General features: G+C 34.8%; 1 protein-coding gene across 2 annotated transcripts in view; it reads right to left on the bottom strand.

Moving 5' to 3' along the window:
* Positions 1 to 8,640: 8,640 nt before the first annotated feature.
* LOC148301607 (oxidative stress-induced growth inhibitor 1-like) overlaps positions 8,641 to 24,383 on the bottom strand; it is a 51,626-nt gene continuing 35,883 nt past the window's right edge. The window contains exons 5-9 of one of the 2 annotated variants that reach the window (XM_088273005.1): positions 19,504 to 19,695; positions 18,735 to 18,853; positions 16,487 to 16,659; positions 12,875 to 13,038; positions 8,641 to 11,252 (exon numbers count right to left, since the gene is read on the bottom strand). In XM_088273005.1, the coding sequence (XP_088129131.1) occupies positions 10,455 to 11,252; positions 12,875 to 13,038; positions 16,487 to 16,659; positions 18,735 to 18,853; positions 19,504 to 19,695 (1,446 nt within the window). In that variant the 3' untranslated portion in view covers positions 8,641 to 10,454. The remainder of the gene's footprint in view (positions 11,253 to 12,874; positions 13,039 to 16,486; positions 16,660 to 18,734; positions 18,854 to 19,503; positions 19,696 to 24,383) is intronic. The other variant, XM_088273006.1, reaches the window with a different exon arrangement.

Below are 24,383 nucleotides of genomic sequence, written 5' to 3'. Positions count from 1 at the left end.
TATATATATATATATATATATATATATATATATATATATATATATATATATATATATATATATATATATATATATATATATATATATATATATATATATATATATATATATATATATATATATATATATATATATATATATATATATATATATATATATATATATATATATATATATATATATATATATATATATATATATATATATATATATATATATATATATATATATATATATATATATATATATATATATATATATATATATATATATATATATATATATATATATATATATATATATATATATATATATATATATATATATATATATATATATATATATATATATATATATATATATATATATATATATATATATATATATATATATATATATATATATATATATATATATATATATATATATATATATATATATATATATATATATATATATATATATATATATATATATATATATATATATATATATATATATATATATATATATATATATATATATATATATATATATATATATATATATATATATATATATATATATATATATATATATATATATATATATATATATATATATTTATATCAATTACTTTTCCTAATATCAGCGTTTAATACCAATAATCATACCATATTTTTGCGACACAGAAGGTTTTATACTCAAGTTAATCTCTCTCGGCAGCCATTCAAGCCGCCTACCTTTCCCAACACAGCCGTGGGCGGAGTGACTGGAATATGGAGATAGCTGGCTCCGCAGCCCACCAGTCCACAGGTCGTGGGAGGGAGTTACCAGTTGCTGTGTGTGAGGCAAGCTATAGAAGGCTCTGCGCCGTGGAGGTGGCAGGATTTGGAAGCGAGGTTTGCATATATATAAAGTCATCAGTCATACCTTCTCATTACTTATGGTAATCTCTTTGAGTCAATGTGTTTTGAACCAGTATGTGTGGGATTTTGTTATATATGATACATAAACCTATATGGTTTACATAAATATAGATAAAATCTCTTTCCTATATATAAATGGAATTCAACATATTTTTTGACATCTCATCAAAGATGAAGAAGAATATGGAAGTCTGGGCATTTACGGGGCTGACGACCGTCATAGGCTGGTTTAAGTGATCACTTTACACACGTGTAACATTCACCAATTCTACCCATTATTGACAACCACACTACTCAAATTCTTGGAAGCTTTTAAATGCTGTAAATGACCAGACTTCCATATTCTTCTTCATCTTTGATGAGATGTCAAAAAATAATATGAAAATAACTCCTGTAATTGGAGATAATCCAGATTTTGTGAACAAGTATTTGGACACACTCAAAATGTTAGAATTCAACTAACTAAAAAACGCTTATGCAGGGGTACGCAGAGAAAATTGAGCGTTCTGTATAGCGTTACACCAATCTGTCTTTGCAAACAATCTTCGCCTCTTCCACATTCATATATACCCGCCGATTATTCTGACTCCCGACCTGACCACGCCCAAGTATTTGAAAAATGCTTGATCATGTCAAGTTTTTCTCGTCCTTACTCTGCCTCTATTTCTAACTACATTTGCATCGCATTTGTTTTACTACCTTTGCTTGGCCAAACCATCTCAACATACTTTCTCAATTTTATCAATAGTGCCTTGTATTCTTTGCTTATATCATTTATCATGTTTCGCCACACATTCGTCTGAGAGAAGACATTTCGACTGCATTCAGTCTACTTTCATCCTTCTTTTGCCAACTCTTGTATACCATTTTTGAGTTTACCATTCTGATTAGTTTTGAGAACTACAGATGTTCCTATCAACGGGTGAAAATGCAAACTATAGTTCTGGAATCTAGTCATGAAACTCAAAAGCTTATTTATTATTTTTTACAAGCTAAAATTTACAATAATGTACAGTAACAGAATTTTCCCATACCGAGGGCACATTTAAAAATACATTTATAAAATAGTATGAAAAGATAATAGTTTTTTTTATAACCCTTATCCGCACCTAATGGTGTATAGGGCACTGCATCAAATTGACGCAGTGTTACCTTGATCATTACTTACATGAAGGCAAGATGATCACTCTTGCGCTTCAGGAACCAGTCCAGGGTAATATTAAATAAATATTACAGTGTTAAATCGTTAATATTTATTTTCACCCCCCCCCCCCCTGGGAATCGAACCCAGGACCTCCAGCACGGTAGCTAAACACGCTGACCATTAAAGACGACGTGTTCGAATGATGCAGCAAATAAAAGTTTGTGTGTGATTAATCTATGTGTCAGTGTTTTATAATTATATAATCCTATTTTCTAATCCTATTTTCTAATTTTATAATATTACTCCTTTAGATTTTACTTTTCTTTTAGTTCGACTCTCTATTTGCTTTCATTTTATAATTATTATTTCATATTACTTCAGTCTTACCACTTTTATAATATCATTAAAATATTATAAAGCTGTATTATAAAAAGAATAAGCATACCCTGCCTACCTCAGAACAGGTATCTCCAAATACCTAGTGAGGATAGACAGTGTCCAATAAAAAAAAAAATAATAATAAATATATATATATATATATATATATATATATATATATATATATATATATATATATATATATATATATATATATATATAAATATGTATAACTCAAGTACAAAATTATATTAAATAAACGCTGTTCTGCAGCACTCAACCAGAACCAGATGCAATATATTTCAGATCTACCCACCTCCATTATCCATTTATGAATAGCTCTTTTATAGTTTCGTTATTTAATGACTTTATAGATAGTGGAAGCAGGTTCTTCAACTTTATTGGAACTGTTGTTTGTTTATATTCAAACTTTTAACAAATATTTTATGTCCTTCAAAATAATCGGATCAATGTTCATGCTAACACTATATTGAATCAATGCAGTGCCCTATGCACCATCAGGATAAGGGTGAGAAGAAACAAGAGAATAGATTGTTGTGATGCTCATTTATTATTTACATATTATACATAAATACATATATATATTTAATAAAAAGTAAAATGCACTATTGCAATTTTTTTAAACTAAGGAAATTACAAACCCAATATCAATTTGTTGAGATTTATTTCAGAACTAAAAATCATTGATTTCTTTGAACATTAAAGTGTTGCCAGCCAATGGCTACTTTTTTCCAAATTAAACGAAAGCGTCGCCAGTCAAAGGCTTACTTTTATTCCCAAATCGAAAGCAAGTGTTGCCAGCCAAATGGCTAATTTTATTTCCAAATTAGAAGTAAGTTTTGCCAGCCATTTGCATGTAGGGTATGTCAAATGTTCGCCTCCACAGCGCAGTGGTTACCGCGTTTGGCTACCACGCTGGAGGTCCCAGGTTCGATTCCAAGGGGATAAAATAACATAAGTGCTTTTTCACTCTAATATTTATTTCATATTACCCTGGACTGGTACTTGAAGCGCAGGACTGAACACCTTGCCTTCGTACAATTAACAACCAACTTAAGATTGCATTAATTTGATGCAGTGCCCTATGCACCATTGGGTGCGGATAGGGTGAGAAGAAGCATGTTAAATCTGACATTTGCTCACAGTAAAAATAGTCCATTATAATAGTCCATTTCAGTATGTGGGATAATTTGAGAATTTTCACATAAATAATTATTTTCACCATTTAATAAAATATTCTATTTAATATTATTGATATTTTGTGACTAAATACATATTATATTTTGAGGCTCACTTTCCTAGCAATGATCAACTCTAATTTACTTATTAACACACTGTTTTACATACTGTTGGTAGAGAGCGGATTAATACCCTTAAGAGATGCTTATAGGCGTTCTATTTGCTTACTTTAGGTAGAGCGCGAGAGACGCCTGCAAACATTGTACAGATGGGAATTGGGTGTTGCGGCTACTTGTGATTAGTATACTGAGGGTCGGGCGGCAGACTGCCAGAGTATAATTAGGGTCCTTTTCAATACTGTCGGTAGAGAGCGGGAGACGCTTGCGAGCGTTCTATTTGCTTACTTTAGGTAGAGCGCGAGAGACGCCTGCAAACATTGTACAGATGGGAATTGGGTGTTGCGGCTACTTGTGATTAGTATACTGAGGGTCGGGCGGCAGACTGCCAGAGTATAATTAGGGTCCTTTTCCATACTGTCGGTAGAAAGCGGGAGACGCTTGCGAGCGTTCTATTTGCTTACTTTAGGTAGAGCGCGAGAGACGCCTGCAAACATTGTACAGATGGGAATTGGGTTTACGGTTACTTGCAATTAATATATCACCCTAATTAGTATACTAATTAGGGCCGGGATTGATGAAAAAACCGCCCGACAACGATGTGTTAAAATGACTACTGGAACATCCGCAAAAAAATATGTTGTTTTTGAAACATAACCATAAATTTAAGCAAATAGTACACTTATAAGCGTCTCCCGCTGTCTACCAACAGTATGTAAAAGACGCTTTTAAGCATTTCCCGCAAACAATATGTTAATATAATTTGTTCCCAAAAAGTAAATAAAACTAGTTTTTAAAACTATAGATGTTCTCATCAACAAATGTAAATACAAACTCCGTACAAAACAGTTGTTGGATGACTAAAAATGTAATTGAAATGTAACTTTGTTTTAAAATCACTATGTATAAATATTTTATTATAACTTAATTATAATGTCTACCCGTAGACATTATAATTAAGTTATAATAAAATATTTATAGTGATTTTAAAACAAAGTTACATTTTAATTATAAAATAGAAAATCACAATGTTAGTGCTTCAAATATAAATTATATGACTAAAAATGTGTTGAATAAATACAGTGTGCTAAATAATTACTCGAATATAGCAGTCAGTTATTACTGACTGCTCTATCATAGGATTAGTCGGCTTGCCTTGTTAGGAAAGTGAATCCTTAGGGTGAAGACTGACCGGAGCATTTCGTCGTAACGTAACATGTTACGATGGTACAGCGAGCCAAGCACTCCGTCCATGGTTTCGGATGCTCGGTGATGCTCGCCGCGAGCGATGCTACGACGTTATGTTACGACGAAACGCTGCGGTCAGTCTCCACCATTATGCTTTACCCGGAGATAACTCATTTTCATAAATAAAATAATTTCCTATAACTGTATGGTTAAGATATAGTTGCTATTTGATTTAAGGCAATAGTAGATTACAATGTATAAAAAACAGTAAAAAGTAACAGGTTATCACAGGAAAATAATTAATTTTTGTTCATGTATTAAGTACACAAATAAGATCTAAAGCATTATCTTCTAACTACAATACAGAAGAAAATATTTAACAGTTTATTTAAACAAATTTTCTTATTCCATATAAGCAGAGGGGTACAAGAAACAAATGTTCAACAAATATACATACATTAAGATTTATATTTTAAATGTTAAAATCAAACACTGATTTTTTCGGTCTACTAAATTGTATTTTACTGTTAAAAACACAAAAATAAAATTTGTGACAGTTGTTTCGCATTGTTATGGCATTTTTGAACTAACTAACTAACCATCACGCCGCTTCTCCGCAGGGGTAGGCAGAGAGAATAGAGCGCCACACCACTCTGTCTTTGCAAACATTCTTCGCCTCTTCCACGTTCATGCATCTCCTCATACATACCCGCCGATTGTTACGACTCCTAACCTGACCACTTCCAAGTATTTGGCATACCTGATCGTGCCATGTTTTTCTCGGTCTTCCTCTGCTTCTTTTCCCAATAACATTCGCCTCATAAATTTGTTTTACCGTTCTTTCCTCACTCATTCGTTCTACATGTCCAAACCATCTCAACACACCTTTCTTAATTTTATCGATAATGCTTATCTCAGCTTTGCATTCCTTCCTTATTTCACTATTTGCACATCTATCATACATCGTTTTGTCGCACATTCTTCTGAGAGATCGCATTTCGACTGCATTCAGTCTACTTTCATCCTTCTTTTGCCAACTCCATGTGTCACTTCCATACATTAGAGTTGGAACCAGGACTCCGTTGTGCACTGCCAGTTTAGCTTCCGCTGATAGGTTTTTATTTGCTATAACTGATTTCAGTGCACCATTAACTTAGTTCCCAGCATTCACTTTTGAACTAATGAGTTTAAAATGCCATAACAAGGCGAAACGACTCACAAATTTTATTTTTCATGTGTTTTTAACAATAAAATACAATTTAGTACACTAAAAAAAATCAGTGTTTGATTGACATTTAATATATATAAATTATAATGGAATTCTACAAATTAAACGCCAATCTATAAATATGTTGAGATTATTTATTGATTTTTCAACAGAGATGAAGAAGAAAATGGAAGTCTGTGCTTTTTCTAATTAACATTCACCATTTTAGCCGTGATTGACAATCACACTTCCCAAATTTCTTTAGAAGCTGTATTTATGCTTTAATTTAAAACGTATTGCATGTACTTCTTCGGCACCATCTGTGGTTGACATTAAGATTTCTTTATTAGCAGAAACCTTCATATGTATGCAAGATTCTTTCTAAATTATTTTACATACTGGGAGACGCTTAAAGATCTTGCGTATTCCGTAGACTTCCATATTCTTCTTCATCTGCTTTGAAATATAAATTAAAAAATTGCACATATCGCTCACTCCTTTTAACAATGTCATATATAAAAAATTAACAATTTTCAGCTGTGCATGAATGCCCAGAAAATGTACTATATCCCAGCAAAAGCGGCATATTTTTGACTTAATATTTAACCACTACAGGGTAGAAAGTGTTGTTTTTGCAATTTAATAAAAAGGTATCGTTTAATTATTTTTTTGAATAAACTAAATATTTTAATTCAAATAGAGAAAAAACATTCAGGTGTTACCTAAAAAGATCTGCTGCACAGTAAAAAGTTCAATAAGTGGGTTGATATTTATTTTTAATACATTTTATAACGTTTTTAAACTTTAAAAACGATCTCCTTGAAAATCAAGTTTTTTGAAATATGATGTTGTTAAAGGAGTGAGCGGTATATACATAATACAATAAAATTTCCAAATAAGCAGTTGTTATCAAATTGTACAAAATATCTCAGTTTATACATACTCCTAAATTTGCATACATATTTTTAAATCTTTTGACAATAATATATGTGTATATATGTGTCAGTATGGTACATCGTGCCGAAAAGTTATTTCAAAGATTCAATCGGTGAATTCTCTAAATTCGTTCATAAAACATGTTAAAAATACATTATTGTGATGTGTACAGTAAAATCTCGATATGATGGACTAATTGAGGGGGAGGGGGTGTCCGTTAAAGCCGAAAGTCCGTTAACTGGATCCACGCGGCTCGCATAACCGTATGTGTTCTAACAAAACATGCCCCATACGCGGCTGACATAAGCGTTTGTGTTTTTACATTGCTCCAAGTTTCGAACCTCAGTTCAACTTAGAGGGATTTTTTCATGTTGTGGAACTTTGGATAAAATAATACGTTATTCCTTGTTCTTATGACATCTGTTGAAATATCTGACTAATAATTTGTAACATCACAAGGATGAATAAAAGAACAGATCCCTGATTTTTCTTGCGGTCGGTAATTAGTCTGCGCCATAATCATGCCCTATATCTGTTTCACTCTCGACGCTACGCAACGCCAGTGGGTAAGAGTGTCACACGATGCGTGCTTTGATTTATTTATGTTCCGATCTAATTTGTTTATATTACGATATATTTCAACAATAATGTGACACACGTGTATTTTAGAGTACCAAAAAGGCACATTGAACGTTTTTGTTTAGGAAAATAAATCGTTTCTTAACTAAATACATGATAAATGTAATCATTTAAAAAACGGCGAAATACCGCTGCGCACGGGCGTCTCTTAGGAACAAAGTTAACGCGGTTAAAAGGTTAAATAAAAATAGGTTTAAAATAAATTGAAAAACTTTTTTTCGAAATATGAACACTCCTTTTACATGTATAAATAACCAATACAAAACACAAACAAAATTCTATTTATTGTCTTTGGACACTCATCATGAAGTGATGTTGCTGTTTGATATCGACTAGTTTCCAGTAATCCTGCTTTGAAAAAGGAATCAAGTTTTTTCTGCACTTTTGAAGTTTGAGACATAATTTGAGATTAATTAAGAACGTTAATTAAATTGAAAATTAAGAACGCGCGGCGACGCTCGAATTTGAGTATGCATAATATTAACACCTTAACGACTGGCCCCACATTTTTGCGGGATTATTTATAGAAATTAAATAAAATTAAGTATGTGTATAAAGCAGTCTTCGTTACCTATGAACCCAGATTGAAAGTAAAATATTTTCAATAAAATTTGAAGAAATATACGATATAAATTTATTATATATGATAATAATAAATAATAAAACCCTTATCAGCACCCCAATGGTGCATAGGGCACTGCGTCATATAAACGCAGTGTCATCTTGATCGTTTACACATGACGGAAAGGTGATGAGCCCTCCGCTTCAGGTACCAGAGTCCAGGGTGATATTGAATAAATATTACGGTGAAAAAATCACTTATATTTATTTGACCCCCCTTGGGAATCGAACCCGGGACCTACGGTACAGTAACCAAGCGTGCTGACCACTACACTACGGAGGCGGACGAATTTGTCCTTATTATGTATTGCCTTTTTTTATTTATTTAAATGCTCCTACAGTCTGATCAAAGCGTTATATAACTGTTTGAATATGTAACGGTGTTTCGAAATGGAAAAATAAGTTATTGATACAAAAGTAACGTTACGTTCCGAAATAACGAATGCGTTATAAGCTGTCTGTGAATAAAATAACTTAAAAACATAATTACATTTTAAGCATTAAAAAAAACGGCTAAAGTATGTTAATTTGATACTAAGGGGACTATAATTGGAATATCCTTTCATATTAGAAAATTCATAAGAGTATAAAACCGGTGATGAATGTGCCTATTTATTATTATTCATTCTCTCAGATACTGGATTATTCACCCTACGGATGATATATCGCTCACTCCTTTCAAGAACGTCATAAATCAAAAATAGTCAATTTTCAGTTGTGCATGTTTTCGGAATGCCCAGAAAATGTACTATATCCCAGAAAAAGAGGCATATTTTTAGCTTAATATTTACCCGGTACAGGGCAAAAAGTGTTGTTTTTGTATTTTGAAGAAAAGGTATTATTCAATTATTTTTTTTAAATATACTAAATATTTTTCAAATGGAGAAAAAACATTCAGGTTTTACCTAAAAAGATCTGTTGCACAATAAAAAGTTCAATAAGTGGCTTGATATTTATTTTTAATACATTTTATTGTATTTTTAAACTTTAAAAACGTTCTCCTGAAAAATCTAGTTTTTTGATTTATGACGTTGTTGAAAGGAGTGAGCGATATCTATATTAAAGGTGTCTTAACTTGATGAAACATCAATCTTCTTTGAATAGGAGTAAAAGAGCCACGTTTTACACCAAAAATAATTTCTTGACATCTCATCAAAGATGAAGAAGAATATGAGTGTCTAAGCATTTACGGGGCTGACGACCGTCATACGCTGGTTTAAGTGATCACTTTACATTCACTAATTCTACCCATTATTGGCAACCACACTACTCAAATTCTTGAAAGTTCTACATATTTATATTAACTAATTTTGAAACATTGTTCTCGAATCACCAGAGCTTCACTAGAGACATCTATTGGTGAGATGAAAAGAAGCTTTTTTATTGAGTAGAAACTCTTTTATTAGTATGTGAGGTCCGAATCCTGGATTATAATCACATACATGAGAAACGCCAGAAAATATAATTTTCATTTTTATTATTTTAGCTTCCATATGCTTCTTCATCTTTGATGACATGTCAAAAAATAATATGAAAAATAACTCCTGTAATTGGAGAAAATCCAGATTTGTGAACAAGTATGTGGACACACTCAAAATGTTGCAAAAATAATTGTTTTACCCCGGCCTTTAGTGCATGTTGGTCTTCGGGTCAATCAAAAACGCATGTAAAATGCATTTACACTGCTGTACTGTACTGTCACTGTACTTCACGAATTTCTCTAGTGATGGGCCCACTATCAGCCGTACTTCAAAATATATTAAATAACTAAAAGCCACCCGCAAGAATCCAATACATTGCATTTAAACAACTTTAAAAAATCAATGCAACACGGTTGATCCATAATTGACAGAATAGTGAGTGTTACACAAGTGTGACCACTTAAGCCAGCCGAATTCCAGGTTGCACGAGCTGGGAAGCCTAAGCATAGTTTTTATCGTTTATTATTATCATTCAAATCATTTTCATTTATCACATTTATACGAAAGAACATGGAGGTTGTCCTTGTATATGCAAAAAAACCTCCATCTTTTGTCAAATAAAAATGATAGATTGGTAGAATGATAGTTTCATTTCAAGTCGAGACACCTATAACACGAATGCATCTATTGATCACCTCACTCGACCTTTTTCTCTTTCCAAATGTGACTGACAATCGCCAAAGCGCCGCCCGGTATGAACCTGACAAAATTGTCACCAGCTAGCGGACCCAGGACGTACAGGCCCTTCGGCGCGTTGACCACCTCGTGGGACGCTTTATCGATCAAAATGGGATTGTTCCTGCAGTCGATGGGCTTGTCGGGGGTCACTCCGAGTCCCAGGCCACTTCCCTGGAGGTCGTTGTTGACGCTAAGCTTATCCACAGCATTTTTCAAGAGGTCTTGTTTAGTAGGGTCTGCATTTGTCGGTTGAGCCTCCTTCCGCCCGTCTTGGCGCGCCTTCTGCAGTCCACCGACGATGTCTTTGAAATTATACCACTGCGTCTTCAGGAAGCAATCGTTTTGCCTCGCCCTAGGCTTATTTTGGTTCTTGTAGGAGCACTTGATGCACATCTCCGTCGGGTGCGGAATCGGTTTTCCGTTCCCCTCTTCCGCGAGACTCATCTCGAAGGTCTGGTCTTTCCGTCCGGACTTCTCCAGGTTCCAGGTGATGCAGCTGCTCTCGAAGTTGTCCGGGAGGAAGTTGAGGTCCGGCCGGGAGCCGATGAGGATGACGCAGAGCGACACGTCGATGTCGACAGTCTCGTTCGTCTTGGCGTTGAGCAGCTTGACGGACCGCTGGGACATAATGTCCGTGGGATCGTGGCCTTCCTCTATGATTTTCCCGTTCTGGTGTATCTCCAGGATGGAGTGGTCCGGGAAGGCGGTGTAGAGAGGGTTATTCCCGGACACTCCAGTTTTCATCATCTCGTGGACCTAGAAACAGATAAATACGTGAATTTACCAATCATCATTATGATTTCCATATTCTTTTTTTGTATATTAAAAGCATTGTGGTATGGTAATAAAACACTCTCATTATCATCCAATGTATACTTTGTGTAATACCACTTTTATAAACACTCATTTGTGAATATCGGTTTCAGATTATCATTCCATAATTATTCGGTAGTCAGGAATAAGTGTTTATAAAAGTGGTATTCCACAAAGTAAACAATGGATGATAAGGAGAGTGTTTCCATATTCTTCTTCTTCTTCTTAAGGGAAAAGTATAACTAACTAACTAACTAACCATCACGCCGCATCCCCGCAGGGGTAGGCAGAGAGAATAGAGCGCCACACCACTTTGTCCTTGCAAACATTCTTCGCCTCTTCCACGTTCATGCATCTCCTCATACATACCTGCCGATTGTTACGACTCCTAACCTGACCACTTTCAAGTATCCACTGGATCCTATTACAAGTCAATCCAACCCGTGATACCCAAATCCCCTTGGTTCCGCAAAATTAAGATTCCCAAGCTGAATGTGTCCCTTCTGTGTAGGCTGAGGATCGGACACACAGTACTTGCATCCGACCTCAAAAAGATTAATATTCTAACTTGTTCGCTGTGCGCGTGTGGACAGGAGGATGAGACTACTGACCACATATTTTTCAACTGCCCCTTACTCCCTAACCTCGAGTTCATTCAGGACATTCGGTCTGAGGGTTTGTCCTTCCCGCTGAATGTCCAACACCTATTGTCAATGAACTCAAAAAATGTTAACGGTGCGATTATTAGACATATAAAAAAGTATGGCAAAAGCGTGTGACCCCAAAAAAATGAATAAAAAAAAAATATTGTTTAAGTATGTAAAATCACTAGTATGGCAGGTATCACCCAAAATTGGGTGCTTTGCCAAAAAATTAATAAAAAAAAAAAAAAAGTATTTGGCATACCTGATCGTGCCATGTTTTTCTCGGTCTTCCTCTGCTTCTTTTCCCGCTAACATTCGCCTCATAAATTTGTTTTACCGTTCTTTCCTCACTCATTCGTTCTACATGTCCGAACCATCTCAACACACCTTTCTTAATTTTATCGATAATGCTTATCTCAGCTTTGCATTCCTTCCTTATTTCACTATTCGCACATCTATCATACATCGTTTTGTCGCACATTCTTCTGAGAGATCGCATTTCGACTGCATTCAGTCTACTTTCATCCTTCTTTTGCCAACTCCATGTTTCACTTCCATACATTAGAGTTGGAACCAGGACTCCGTTGTGCACTGCCAGTTTAGCTTCCGCTGATATGTTTTTATTCGCTATAACTGATTTCAGTGCACCATTGACAAAACAATTGTCAGACCCACACTCCTCTACGGCTCCGAGTGCTGGACGATGTATAACACCTTATGGTAGGGACTGACCGGAGCCATTTCGTCGTAACGTAACACGTAACTATGCGAGCATTCGCATAGTCAATACAGCATTCCGAGTGCTCCATCCGATGTTGGATGCTCGCCGTGAATGTTACGTTACGACCAAATATGGAAGTCAGTCCCCACCTCTATATACATTAAACAATTTTGCCACTCTGGGATGAGGCATGAACCTACCTGGTGGTATTCCGGGTACAGGTCGGCGGGAAGGCTCCGGAGCGCGGTGGAAGCTCCGCGATACACGTGCGCCACGGGAAGACCGCTGTTCCGCAGCCGCAGGATGGCGTCCGCGGCGCTGAGGCCGGATCCGATGACCAGCACGGGCAGAGGGTTCTCTCCTGCTGGAGAATGCACGCAGTATTAGATCACCGCTACGCTTTTAGACTGTCACAGAAGTTATCAAACCACAGATGATGAACTGAATTCACATGGCGAAACAATTGTTGCAAATTTTTATTTTTATGATTATCTATATATATATATATATATATATATATAAGTCCGCCTCCGTAGTGTAATGGTCAGCACGCTCGGCTACCGTTCTGGAGGTCCCGGGTTCGATTCCCAAGGGGGGTAAAAATAAATATAAGTCATTTTTTCACTGTAATATTTATTCAATATTACCCTGGACTGGTACCTGAAGCGGAGGGCTGATCACCTTTCCTTCATGTGTAAACAATCAAGATAACACTGCGTTTATATGACGCAGTGCCCTATGCACCATTGGGGTGCGGATAAGGGTTTTATTATTTATTTTAATATATATATATATATATATATATATATATATATATATATATATATATATATATATATGTAATAAAATAACTAGGTACCTACCTATACATTTTATTAAGTACTTACAAAAAGTACCTACATAAAACAGTTCTACCACCAGATGCCGCATGCGTCGCTCAGAATAAAACAAAAGACTTCCGATAATATTATTAACTGTCAGAATCAAATAGATAGATAGATAGATAGATATATTATAAAGATAAATTAAGAATAAACTTTAATTACAAAGCAACACATTGTTTATTTTATTATTATACACCCACTTTACATATTATTTACACTTAATTTTCAAAAGGAAAATATTACCACGTTATAAAACGACAATTTTGTTAATTGGAAATGGATGATGAAACATTAGATGTATTAAAACAATTACTACAATATGTTCGGAGTGAGAGAGAAAAATTAGAAGATGATCAAAGAAAACGATTAGAAGATAATCAAAGAAGACGTGGAAATCTAAGAACTAGTGATAAAATTAAAGATAAAAGTCCATGTAAGATTTGTGAAAATTTAAATAAGGGAACTCGATATCACTCTGAAGCAACGTGCTGGTTTAAAACAAAGGAGGATGATAAGATTAATAATAAAAATGAAGATTTACAAATTACACAGAAACAGTGCTTGAAGAATGAAAATAAAAATAATGTGAAAAAAAATTCTACAAAATATAAAATAAAATATACTCCAGAAAAGAAGAATTTCGAAGCAGATTGTATGAGCAGGAATCCAGTTTTAGAATCGAAGGAAAATGCAAATGAACAATTAAAAGTAGTAAATTTGGTTAAATTAGAAGATATTTTAAAAGATCAGAATAAAAATGAAGACATACAAATAACACAGAAACAGTGCTTGAAAAATGAAAATAAAAATAAAGTAGAAAAAACTTCTACGAAAGATAAAATAAAATATACTCCAGGAAAGAAGAATTTAGAAGTAGATTGTCTAAGCAGGAATCCAGTATTAAACTTGAATGAAAATGGAGATGAACAATTAAAAGTTGTACATTTGGTTATATTAGAAGATACTTTAAGAGATCTGAATAAAAATGAAGGAATTCAAAAGAAAAAAACAAATGGATTGAAAAAAACTGTGTCTACTTTAAAAGGGTCAAGAAAAAAAAAAAAAAAAAAAGAAAGATAAAAAGAACGGAGAAAAGAAAAAAAAAGAAAGAAAGAAAAAAAAAAAAAAAAAAAAAAAAAAAAAAACTTTATCATATCACTAAACTTATACCAGTCCCTTCACTACAAGAAGATGATCCGGAGGACGAGTGAAAATTTTACTATGAATTTTCATCCCCAAGGGGGGAGATGTAATAAAATAACTAGGTACCTACCTATACATTTTATTAAGTACTTACAAAAAGTACCTACATAAAACAGTTCTACCACCAGATGCCGCATGCGTCGCTCAGAATAAAACAAAAGACTTCCGATAATATTATTAACTGTCAGAATCAAATAAATAGATAGATAGATAGATATATTATAAAGATAAATTAAGAATAAACTTTAATTACAAAGCAACACATTGTTTATTTTATTATTATACACCCACTTTACATATTATTTACACTTAATTTTCAAAAGGAAAATATTACCACGTTATATATATATATATATATATATATATATATATATATATATATATATATATATATATATATATATATATATATATATATATATATATATATATATATATATATATAAATGTCCCGTCTGTTTGTACTTGATGCATTGCTATATTAAGCATAGGAAATGTTTGAAACTTTCGAAATATCTTCTTTATGTCCTCGCGGAAGTCATTGTATTAAAACAATCATATCATAGTCGTACAGGAGAAAGTGACCATATAACAAAAGGTAAAATGTTCAGGAGGGCCGTTTAAGTCACTTTTGCTTGGCAACAAAATAAACATCAATGCAGTTAGTCATTTTCAACAAGTCAATATATTATCCTTCCAAGCTTAAAATCCTAAGGGATGTTTTTTAGGGCAATATTAAGCTAGTAAGATATCAAATAGTCAACGATCACGTTTTTGTAAGAAATGCACTTGGTCACTTTCTCCTGTATGACTACGATATGACAATACGTGAAAAGTATTTTAACCATAAAAAAAACTCCATACGAAACTGTAAGTATGTGGGAGTTTAAAAAGTCATACATATTTAATAAATACTGTCCATTTTTCAAATACAGAATTTGATTTTGATATAAATTTATCACTAAATGAAATCTTGATTTGAAAGTAGGTACTCACTCTTTACTATTAAGAATCAAATAGATAATGGTTTTTTTTAGTGGCATTGCAACACATGCCGGGTAAACGATAGTTAAAAATTAAATATACATCTTAGTAGATTCAAATCTTTGAATTTAATATTTAAAATTAAAAAATACAATGATTAACGAAAACACTTCGTTTTATACCACTTGAGTCTTATTATAGACTACATGTTTCAGAAGTTAAACTTCCACCATTCAGGTCTGTATAATAACTAAAATATAAAATATAAAATTGTTCTATAAATAAGGAGAGGGGAAAGTAAGGGGAAGGGGTTAGTCAAGGGATGGAGTTTGAAAACAAAGGAAAAATGGAAAGCAATGGTGAAGAATTTTGAAACAATATATTATTTAATAAATTATTATTAGAATTATTATTATTCTAATAATAATTTATTAAATAATATATTGTTTCAAAATTCTTCACCATTGCTTTCCATTTTTCCTTTGTATTCAAACTCCGTCCCTTGACTAACCCCTTCCCCTTACTTTCCCCTCTCCTTATTTATAGAACAATTTTATATTTTATATTTTAGTTATCATACAGACCTGAATGATGGAAGTTTAACTTCTGAAACATGTAGTCTATAATAAAACTCAAGTGGTAAAAAACTAAGTGTTTTCTTTAATCATTGTAACATGTCTTACCACAAAGTTAATGCCGAAACAATAAATAAAAAATACAACATTTGAGTGTGCACCATACCTTTCTCCTTAGCCTCCTGCAGGGCGTCGAGGGCCCGGCGAAGCTGCGCGGGGGCCCGCACGGCCCCCTGCAGCCCAGCGCCCCCCAGCGGGTTGGGGCGGTCCGAGGCCCCGCTGGCCAGCACCACGCGCGAGCACACGTAGTGGAAGGCCTCCTTCTTGGCGGTGTCGTACCTGGAAACAGACGATGCTTGACTGCCGCGACCCAACGACCATAATAATACAACTATACCACATCAGAATGACGGTGTTAGTTACATTGTTAAATACAGTGAAACCTCTATCTATAGTTCCTCGAATAATTGTTTTCCCGGATGTGTCGTTTATTTCTTCTAACCCGGATTCATTTCATACTAAAATAGATCGCATTGATCGTTTCTCTATCATCATTTTATCGCATTCATCGTTTGAATTACGCTCCAAATTTGATATTTTTGACTGTAAAAATTTAAAATAGTAAACAATTGTCTATGTTTTTCTTAAATAAACCATTTTGAATACTTATCAATTGGTTTTATTGTCAATTTGCATGATACCCATTACCGTTTTTTTTTTCTAAAACCAACTATTTTTACAACATTTTGAGTGTGTCCAAATACTTGTTCACAAAATCTGGATTATCTCCAATTACAGGAGTTATTTTCATATTATTTTTTTGACATCTCATCAAAGATGAAGAAGAATATGGAAGTCTGGGCATTTACGGGGCTTACGACCGTCATAGGCTGGTTTAAGTGATCACTTTACACACGTGTAACATTCACCAATTCTACCCATTATTGACAACCACGCTACTCAAATTCTTAATATAAGAGTTTCTGCTTAGTAAAAAGCTTCTTTACATCTCACCAATAGATGTCTCTAGTGAAGTTCTAGTGATTCATGAACAAGGTTTCTAAATTGGTTCATATATATAGAACTTCCAAGAATTTGAGTAGCGTGGTTGTCAATAATGGGTAGAATTGGTGAATGTTACACGTGTGTAAAGTGATCACTTAAACCAGCCTATGACGGTCGTCAGCCCCGTAAATGCCCAGACTTCCATATTCTTCTTCATCTTTGATGAGATGTCAAAAAAATAATATCAACTATTTTTGTGCAAATTTGCAAAAAAGTACACTTGAGTTACTGGTATGTCATACAGATTGTTTACCCGCATTTATTGTTTTCCCGCATTCCTAGTTTATTTCGATAGGTCCCTTGAAAAAACGATAGATAGAGGTTTCAATGTACACAGATGGAAATAACTAAAATCAGTTACAGCAAATAAAAGCCTTTCAGATAAAGCTATACTGGTAAAGTGCACAGCGGAGTTCCTAATGTATGGGAGTGAGTATGGTGTTGGCAAAAGGAGGATGTAAGTAGACTGAATGCAGTCAAAATGCGATCCAGAACATCCAGACCAATTGAAAATTAATCTCTTTTGGTGAAATTGAACCAGTGATGCCAGTTTTGCAGTCGAGCGTCTACCCAACTACGCCACGGTGCCTATGTTTTGTAAACTTTATAAAATTAAATAACTTTGTAAGTTTATAAAATGTGCCACAAAGTATCTGCGGAAAACATTCAAGAAACCAATGTTTTGTGCTTAACCTGAGATGTAATTGGTCAAGCAGGAGGCGAAAGGTCTGCTTTTTTAATTTAAATTTAACTCAGTAAACACCGTTATTTCTTAAAATCTATTGTGACACGTGTTTCCATGTATTCTGCAACATTTTCAAACACCACAATGCCTCGTACCTGGAATATGTGCGGAGAAGTGAGAAATATGCCTTCCTCCAACTAATTGTGAAAGGAACCACTTAAGGCAGGGGTTCCCAAAGTGTGCGCCGCGGCGCCCTGCTGCGCCGTAGAAAGTAAAGAGGGGCGCCGTGAGTCAATGCTCTATCATTATCCGAGACCACAAATATTTTCTTTTTTGTTGTTCTCTGTTTCAATTCTGAATTATTATAAATATATGTCACTATGTCTATTCCAAAAAGCGTACTAATGGAGGGCGCCGTGACAAAATACTAAGCTTGTAAGTGCGCCGCGGGCTGAAAAAGATTGGGAGCCCCTGACTTAGGGAATAAAAAGGAGTTGGAAGAATGCGAGTATCCTGGCTGAGAAATATAAGAGATTGGGCCGGAATAAGATAAGTGGGGAGTTGTTCCGAGCGGCTGATGACAGAGAACCTTTCTCCGGAGTGATTGCCAACGTCGGGGGACACGATGCGGCATCGGAAGAAGAAGGGGGGACGAGTTCCTTACCCGGACACACACCAAGCGGGGGTCACGGGCTGGCTGACCGCCTCCAGGCCCCCGTCTCCCTTCCCGACCAGCTTGATGGGCCTCACCGCCGTCACCATGGTGTGGTTACGGAAAAACCTCTGCAAAAAGACAATCAATAACTAACACATTTCGGACGGGTAATTTTTTACGCTTGCGGACTCGTAAGAGATGTATAAAGGATAACGGACAGTACCTAGAAGAGATTTAGAAATCTCTATCAACAAAAACCCGTAAACTCATAAACGAGGAAAACATTCTATCAACACACGTCATGTCCGGTTATATCAGGTTAGGTTCAATTCAATTCAATTTACAATGGAACCTCGGTATACGTCCTAAATCCTTTGGGATTTTTTCAGGGCAATATTAAGCTAGTAAGATATCAAATAGTCAATGATCACGTTTTTGTAAAACAATGCACTTGGCCACTTTCTCCTATATGACTACGATATACATGACAAACTTACATTTATTTAATATTGATAAAACAAATTACAAAGAAAAATTAAAAGACAATAATAACAAGTGAATAAAGTAAAGTTGTGATCAGTAGCCTGGAGGGAAAGAGAGGGAGAGGAAGATCCTCACATGATGGACCGATCAAGTTAAGGAGGTTGGAGCGCCACATGCAGCGCAGTCAAGGGATAACTGGAGAAGAGTCATCGCTTCCACAAGGGTCACAACCCTCAGTAATGACGACTAAGACGAAGAAGAAGAATGTTAGATTAGGTTGGGTCAGGTCGGGTACCTGTATCCCCGTGCAGGTGACGTAGCGCTCGTAGTAGGCGGCCACCGCCCTCACGGGGGCCCTGTGGTGCGAGTGCGAGGCGGGCAGGTCGGGGAGCCCCATCCAGCGCGCGGGGCTCAGCGTGGCCACCAGCGGGTCCAGGCGGTGCCACAGGCCCCCGGGACGCCCGCGCCCCAACACCACATGGTCGATCTGTAATGAAATCAATCAATATACCGTTTGTTTCTTCCGAATGGGTCTATTCAAAGGTTTATTATTTTATATTCCACCTAATTTCAATATTGATAATACAACTTGGCCTAGGCAACGAATGGACATTGTCTTATCATTAAGAATATTGAAAATTATGTAATTTTGCATGTCGCTCACTCCTTTCAAGAACGTCATAAATAAACAAACTTGATTTTTCAGGAGAACGTTTTTAAAGTTCAAACATATAATACAATGTATTAAAAATAAATATCAAGCCACTTATTTAACTTTTTACAATGAAACAGATCTTTTTAGGTAAACCTGAAGGTTTTTTCTCCATTTGAAAAATATTTAGTATATTTAAAGAAATAATTAAACAATACCTTTTCTTCAAAATGCAAAAATAACACATTCTGCCCTGTAGCGGGTAAATATTAAGTTAAAAATATGCCGCTTTTGCTGGAATATAGTACATTTTCTGGGCATTACGAAAACATGCACAACTCAAAATTGAAGATTTTTTATTTATGACGTTTTTGAAAGGAGTGAGCGATGTGTCATAGTGTATTTTTTAATGATATATTTGATAATATAATATTAATGTATAGAAATCAATATTATTTTTTGACATCTCATCAAAGATGAAGAAGAATATGGAAGTCTGGGCATTTACGGGGCTGACGACCGTCATAGGCTGGTTCAAGTGATCACTTTACACACGTGTAACATTCACCAATTCTACCCATTATTGACAACCACACCACTCAAATTCTTGGAAGTTCTGTATATATGAACCAATTTAGGAACCTTGTTCTTGAATCACTAGAACTTCACTAGAGACATCTATTGGTGAGATGTAAAGAAGCTTTTTACTAAGCAGAAACTCTTATATTAGTATGTGAGATCCGAATCCTGGATTATAATCACACACAAAAGAAATGCCAGAAAATACCATTTTCATTTTTATTATTTAACCTTATAATTTGACCAGACAATTTATTTACAACATTTTGAGTGTGTCCTAATACTTGTCACAAGTGGTAAAAACAAGTGTTTTCTTTAATCATTTTTATAACTTTGTGATTTTTTTTATAAATAAACATATGTCTTCATTGGCGCCTTTCCGTCTTCCTCATCACAAGTGTTCCAGCACCGTTAGCAGTAACACCATTTTATTTTCCATCTCGTAGACTCTTGCCTTAATAATTAAGGCAGCAGCAGGCACCTCGGTGGTTGGAGCGCTACGTGCAGCGCAGGCAAGGGATAACTGGAGAAGAGTCGTTGCTTCTGCGAGGGTCACAACCCTCAGCAATGAGGAATAAGACGGAGAAGAAGAGTCTTGCCAGATATTCTTCTAAGAGTCTCTTCATTTCTGACATTCTGAGATTTATACCAGATTAGAATAATAATTTTCACATGATACGCACGCGGAAATTTAGAACAAATTGATTTAGTAGATTATTCCATCCGCATACCTTATCTCTAAAGATTTACGATAGACAGTATATCATCATGACGTATGGAATCGAAAGTAGAGCAGACACCGCTGCCACAAAAAACACGCTTAGAGTGTCAGAAATGAAGACTCTGAGAAGCATAACAGGCAAGAGTCTTCGAGATAGATTGAGAAATGCCAAGATCAGGGAAATATGCGAGATCGAAGATGTCGTTAGGTGGGGAAGGCAACGAAGAAGACAATGGTATGCGCGTGTGAGGAGAATGGAACCATCCAGACTCCCCCACATCGCATTGTACGGCCAACCCCATGGTAGACGACTCCCATGCAGACCACCAAAGAGATGGGCCGATAGCTGGGAATCGACGTCGCAGGAGGCTAATCCCTCTTAAAAACAGGCCGTAGGGCCTACAATTAGAAGAAGAAGAAGAAGAAGTATATCATTCATAGTGACCTAGATATTTCTTTAGCGATTCGCCTATTCAAGAAATTAAATAATAATTTACCTTTAATAATAATTAGGAAAATAAACAGCCTTCACCGATAATTTTTTTCACAGGAAAAAGTTGTTTATTTTTACATTTTCATATCTCAATATAGATGAAGAAGAATATGTAAGTCTTGATATTTCCAGGGTTTACGACCTGCCCATTGGCTGATTAAGTTATCTTATTTACAAACGTGTGGGATTGACCATTCTACCCATGCAGAATGGTAAACGGTTCTTCAAACCCTTATCCGCACCCCAATGGTGCATAGGGCACTGCATCATATGAACGCGGTGTTTTCTCGATCGTTTACACACGAAGGAAAGGTGATCAGCCCTCCGCTTCAGGTACCAGTCCAGGGCACTTTTGAATAAATATTAGAGTGAAAATATCACTTATATTTATTTAACCCCCCCTGGGATTCGAACTTCTTATTGAACTTTTCTTATTGAACTTTTCTTATTGAACTGTTTACTGTGCAACAGATCTTTTTAGGTAAAACCTGAAGGTTTTTTCTGCATTTGAAAAATATTTAGTATGTTTAAAAAAATAATTAAACAATACCTTTTCTTTGAAATGCAAAAACAACACTTTCTGCCCTGTAGCGGGTAAATATTAAGTTAAAAATATGCCACTCTTGCTGGGATATAGTACATTTTCTGGGCATTCCGAAAACATGCACAGCTGAATATTGTCGATTTTTGATTTGTGACGTTCTTGAAAGGAGTGAGCGATATATCAAAAAATTTGATTATTCGGGAGATCCTTTTTAAATATATAGTAAAATTTATTAAAAATAAATATCAAGCCACTTATTGAACTTTTTACTGTGCAACAGATCTTTTTAGGTAAAACCTGAATGTTTTTTCTCCAATTTGAAAAATATTTAGGATATTCAAAAAAAATAATTAAACTATTTCTCTTCTTCAAAATGCAAAAACAACACTTTCTACCCTGTAGCGGGGCGGGTATATATTAAGTTAAAAATATGCCGCTTTTGCTGGGATATAGTCCATTTTCTGGGCATTCCGAAAACATGCACAACTGAAAATTTATGATTTTTTAAAATGACGTTGTTGAAAGGAGTGAGCGACATATGTTATGAATAGGTACTGTTGTATATTAAGAGAGAAAAAAGAAAAGAGAGTGGGTATGTGTGAGTATGTGTGTGTGTAAACTTTACATGTTGTATGTGTACAGTTTTATTCAGGAATTGATCTGAGTCTATGCTAAAAAGAAAGAAGTTTTAGAGTGTAATGACAGTATCACTTAAATTTGTAATTTGAAAGAGGCTTACGTAAGGCAAGTGAATCTAAAACGTCGCAAGACAGAAGCCGTGTTACATCATTGTGATATATGATAATATTTTTTTACTATTAAGTAAAAAAAATACCTTATCTCTTGGTATATTTCCATAATTCGAGTGTTTAGCAGATGACTGCAGCGCTATATAAATGTCGGAAGTCAGAGATAAAAAAATAATTAACACTATACGTGCCGGTGCCCTTTAAATTTTCTCACCCTTGTAACAATTCATTCAAACCTTTATCCGCACCCCAATGGTGCATAGGGCACTGCATCATATAAACGGAGACTAAAACTGGAGACTTTTGGCTAATTATCCAGATTTGTGAACAAGATTTGGACACAGTCGAAATGTTGTAAATAAATTAACAGGTCAAATTATAAGCCAAAACAACTTGATTCCGCGGTCACTTTGTGGTAATATCTAGCCATTTTACTAAATATTTTTCAAACGGATAAAAAACCTTCAGGTTTTACCTAAAAAGATCTGTTGCACAATAAAAAGTTAAATAAGCGGCTTGATATTTACTTTTAATATATTGTATTTCATTTTTAAACTTTCAAAACGATCTCCTGAAAAATTAAGTTTTTTGATTTATGACGTTCTTGAAAGGAGTGAGCGATGTGCCAGACTATATTTTAAGAAAAAGTGATATTTACTGAGTAAATTAAAACCAATATTTATTTATTAGAAATGTGTGAAATCTTCTTCTTCAAACCCTTATCTACACCCGATGGTGCATAGGGCACTGCATCATATAAACGCGGTGTTATCTCGATCGTTTACACATGAAGGAAAGGTGATCAGCCCTCCGCTTCCGGTACCAGTCCAGGGTAATATTGAATAAATATAAGAGTGAAAAAATCACTTGTGACAGTAAATTTCAATATAAAAAATATTATAATATCTCCCATGAAACACCCTACACTCACACCGAAACAATGGGTAAAGCTTCTAGGTTGAGTACCTGTAGAACGGGGCTACTTGAACTTTGACACGTTACGATTTTTTATTTTATCAAGCTTTTTATTTGACCTAACTAGGACGACCAATTTTAGAGATACAATTATTTTCAAAGCAGCTAAGCGTAGGTAGCAAGTCGCGCGAATATTTCACAAAAATGCTCGGGCAGGGCGCTACCCTTATTGCACACAATGCAAATGAGCGTCTAAAGGTTAACCGCCCTTCCCGTACAAACATATGCGATACATCCGCTATATTATCGCCCGAACGCAGCAAACCATACCCTGTACGTTCAGATATAAAAAAATATTTAACAAAATATTTATTATATTGCCCCTCACTGCATGACTTTTTTTTGCATGACTGCACGACTGCATTGACAGTTCGTCTTCGAGAGACAAATGAAGTTATTATTTTGGCGTTCATAGCGCGTCTTTTGGTTAAATTATGAAGTATATACGTGAGTTATGAATAT

The sequence above is a fragment of the Brachycentrus maculatus genome, unplaced genomic scaffold, assembly GCF_059751285.1.
Source record: "Brachycentrus maculatus isolate JH-2025_06_01 unplaced genomic scaffold, ASM5975128v1 h1tg000536l, whole genome shotgun sequence".
NCBI lineage: Eukaryota > Metazoa > Arthropoda > Insecta > Trichoptera > Brachycentridae > Brachycentrus > Brachycentrus maculatus.
The sequence above is the reverse complement of the archived record's forward strand: the minus strand, read 5'-3'. Positions and strand labels throughout refer to the sequence as shown.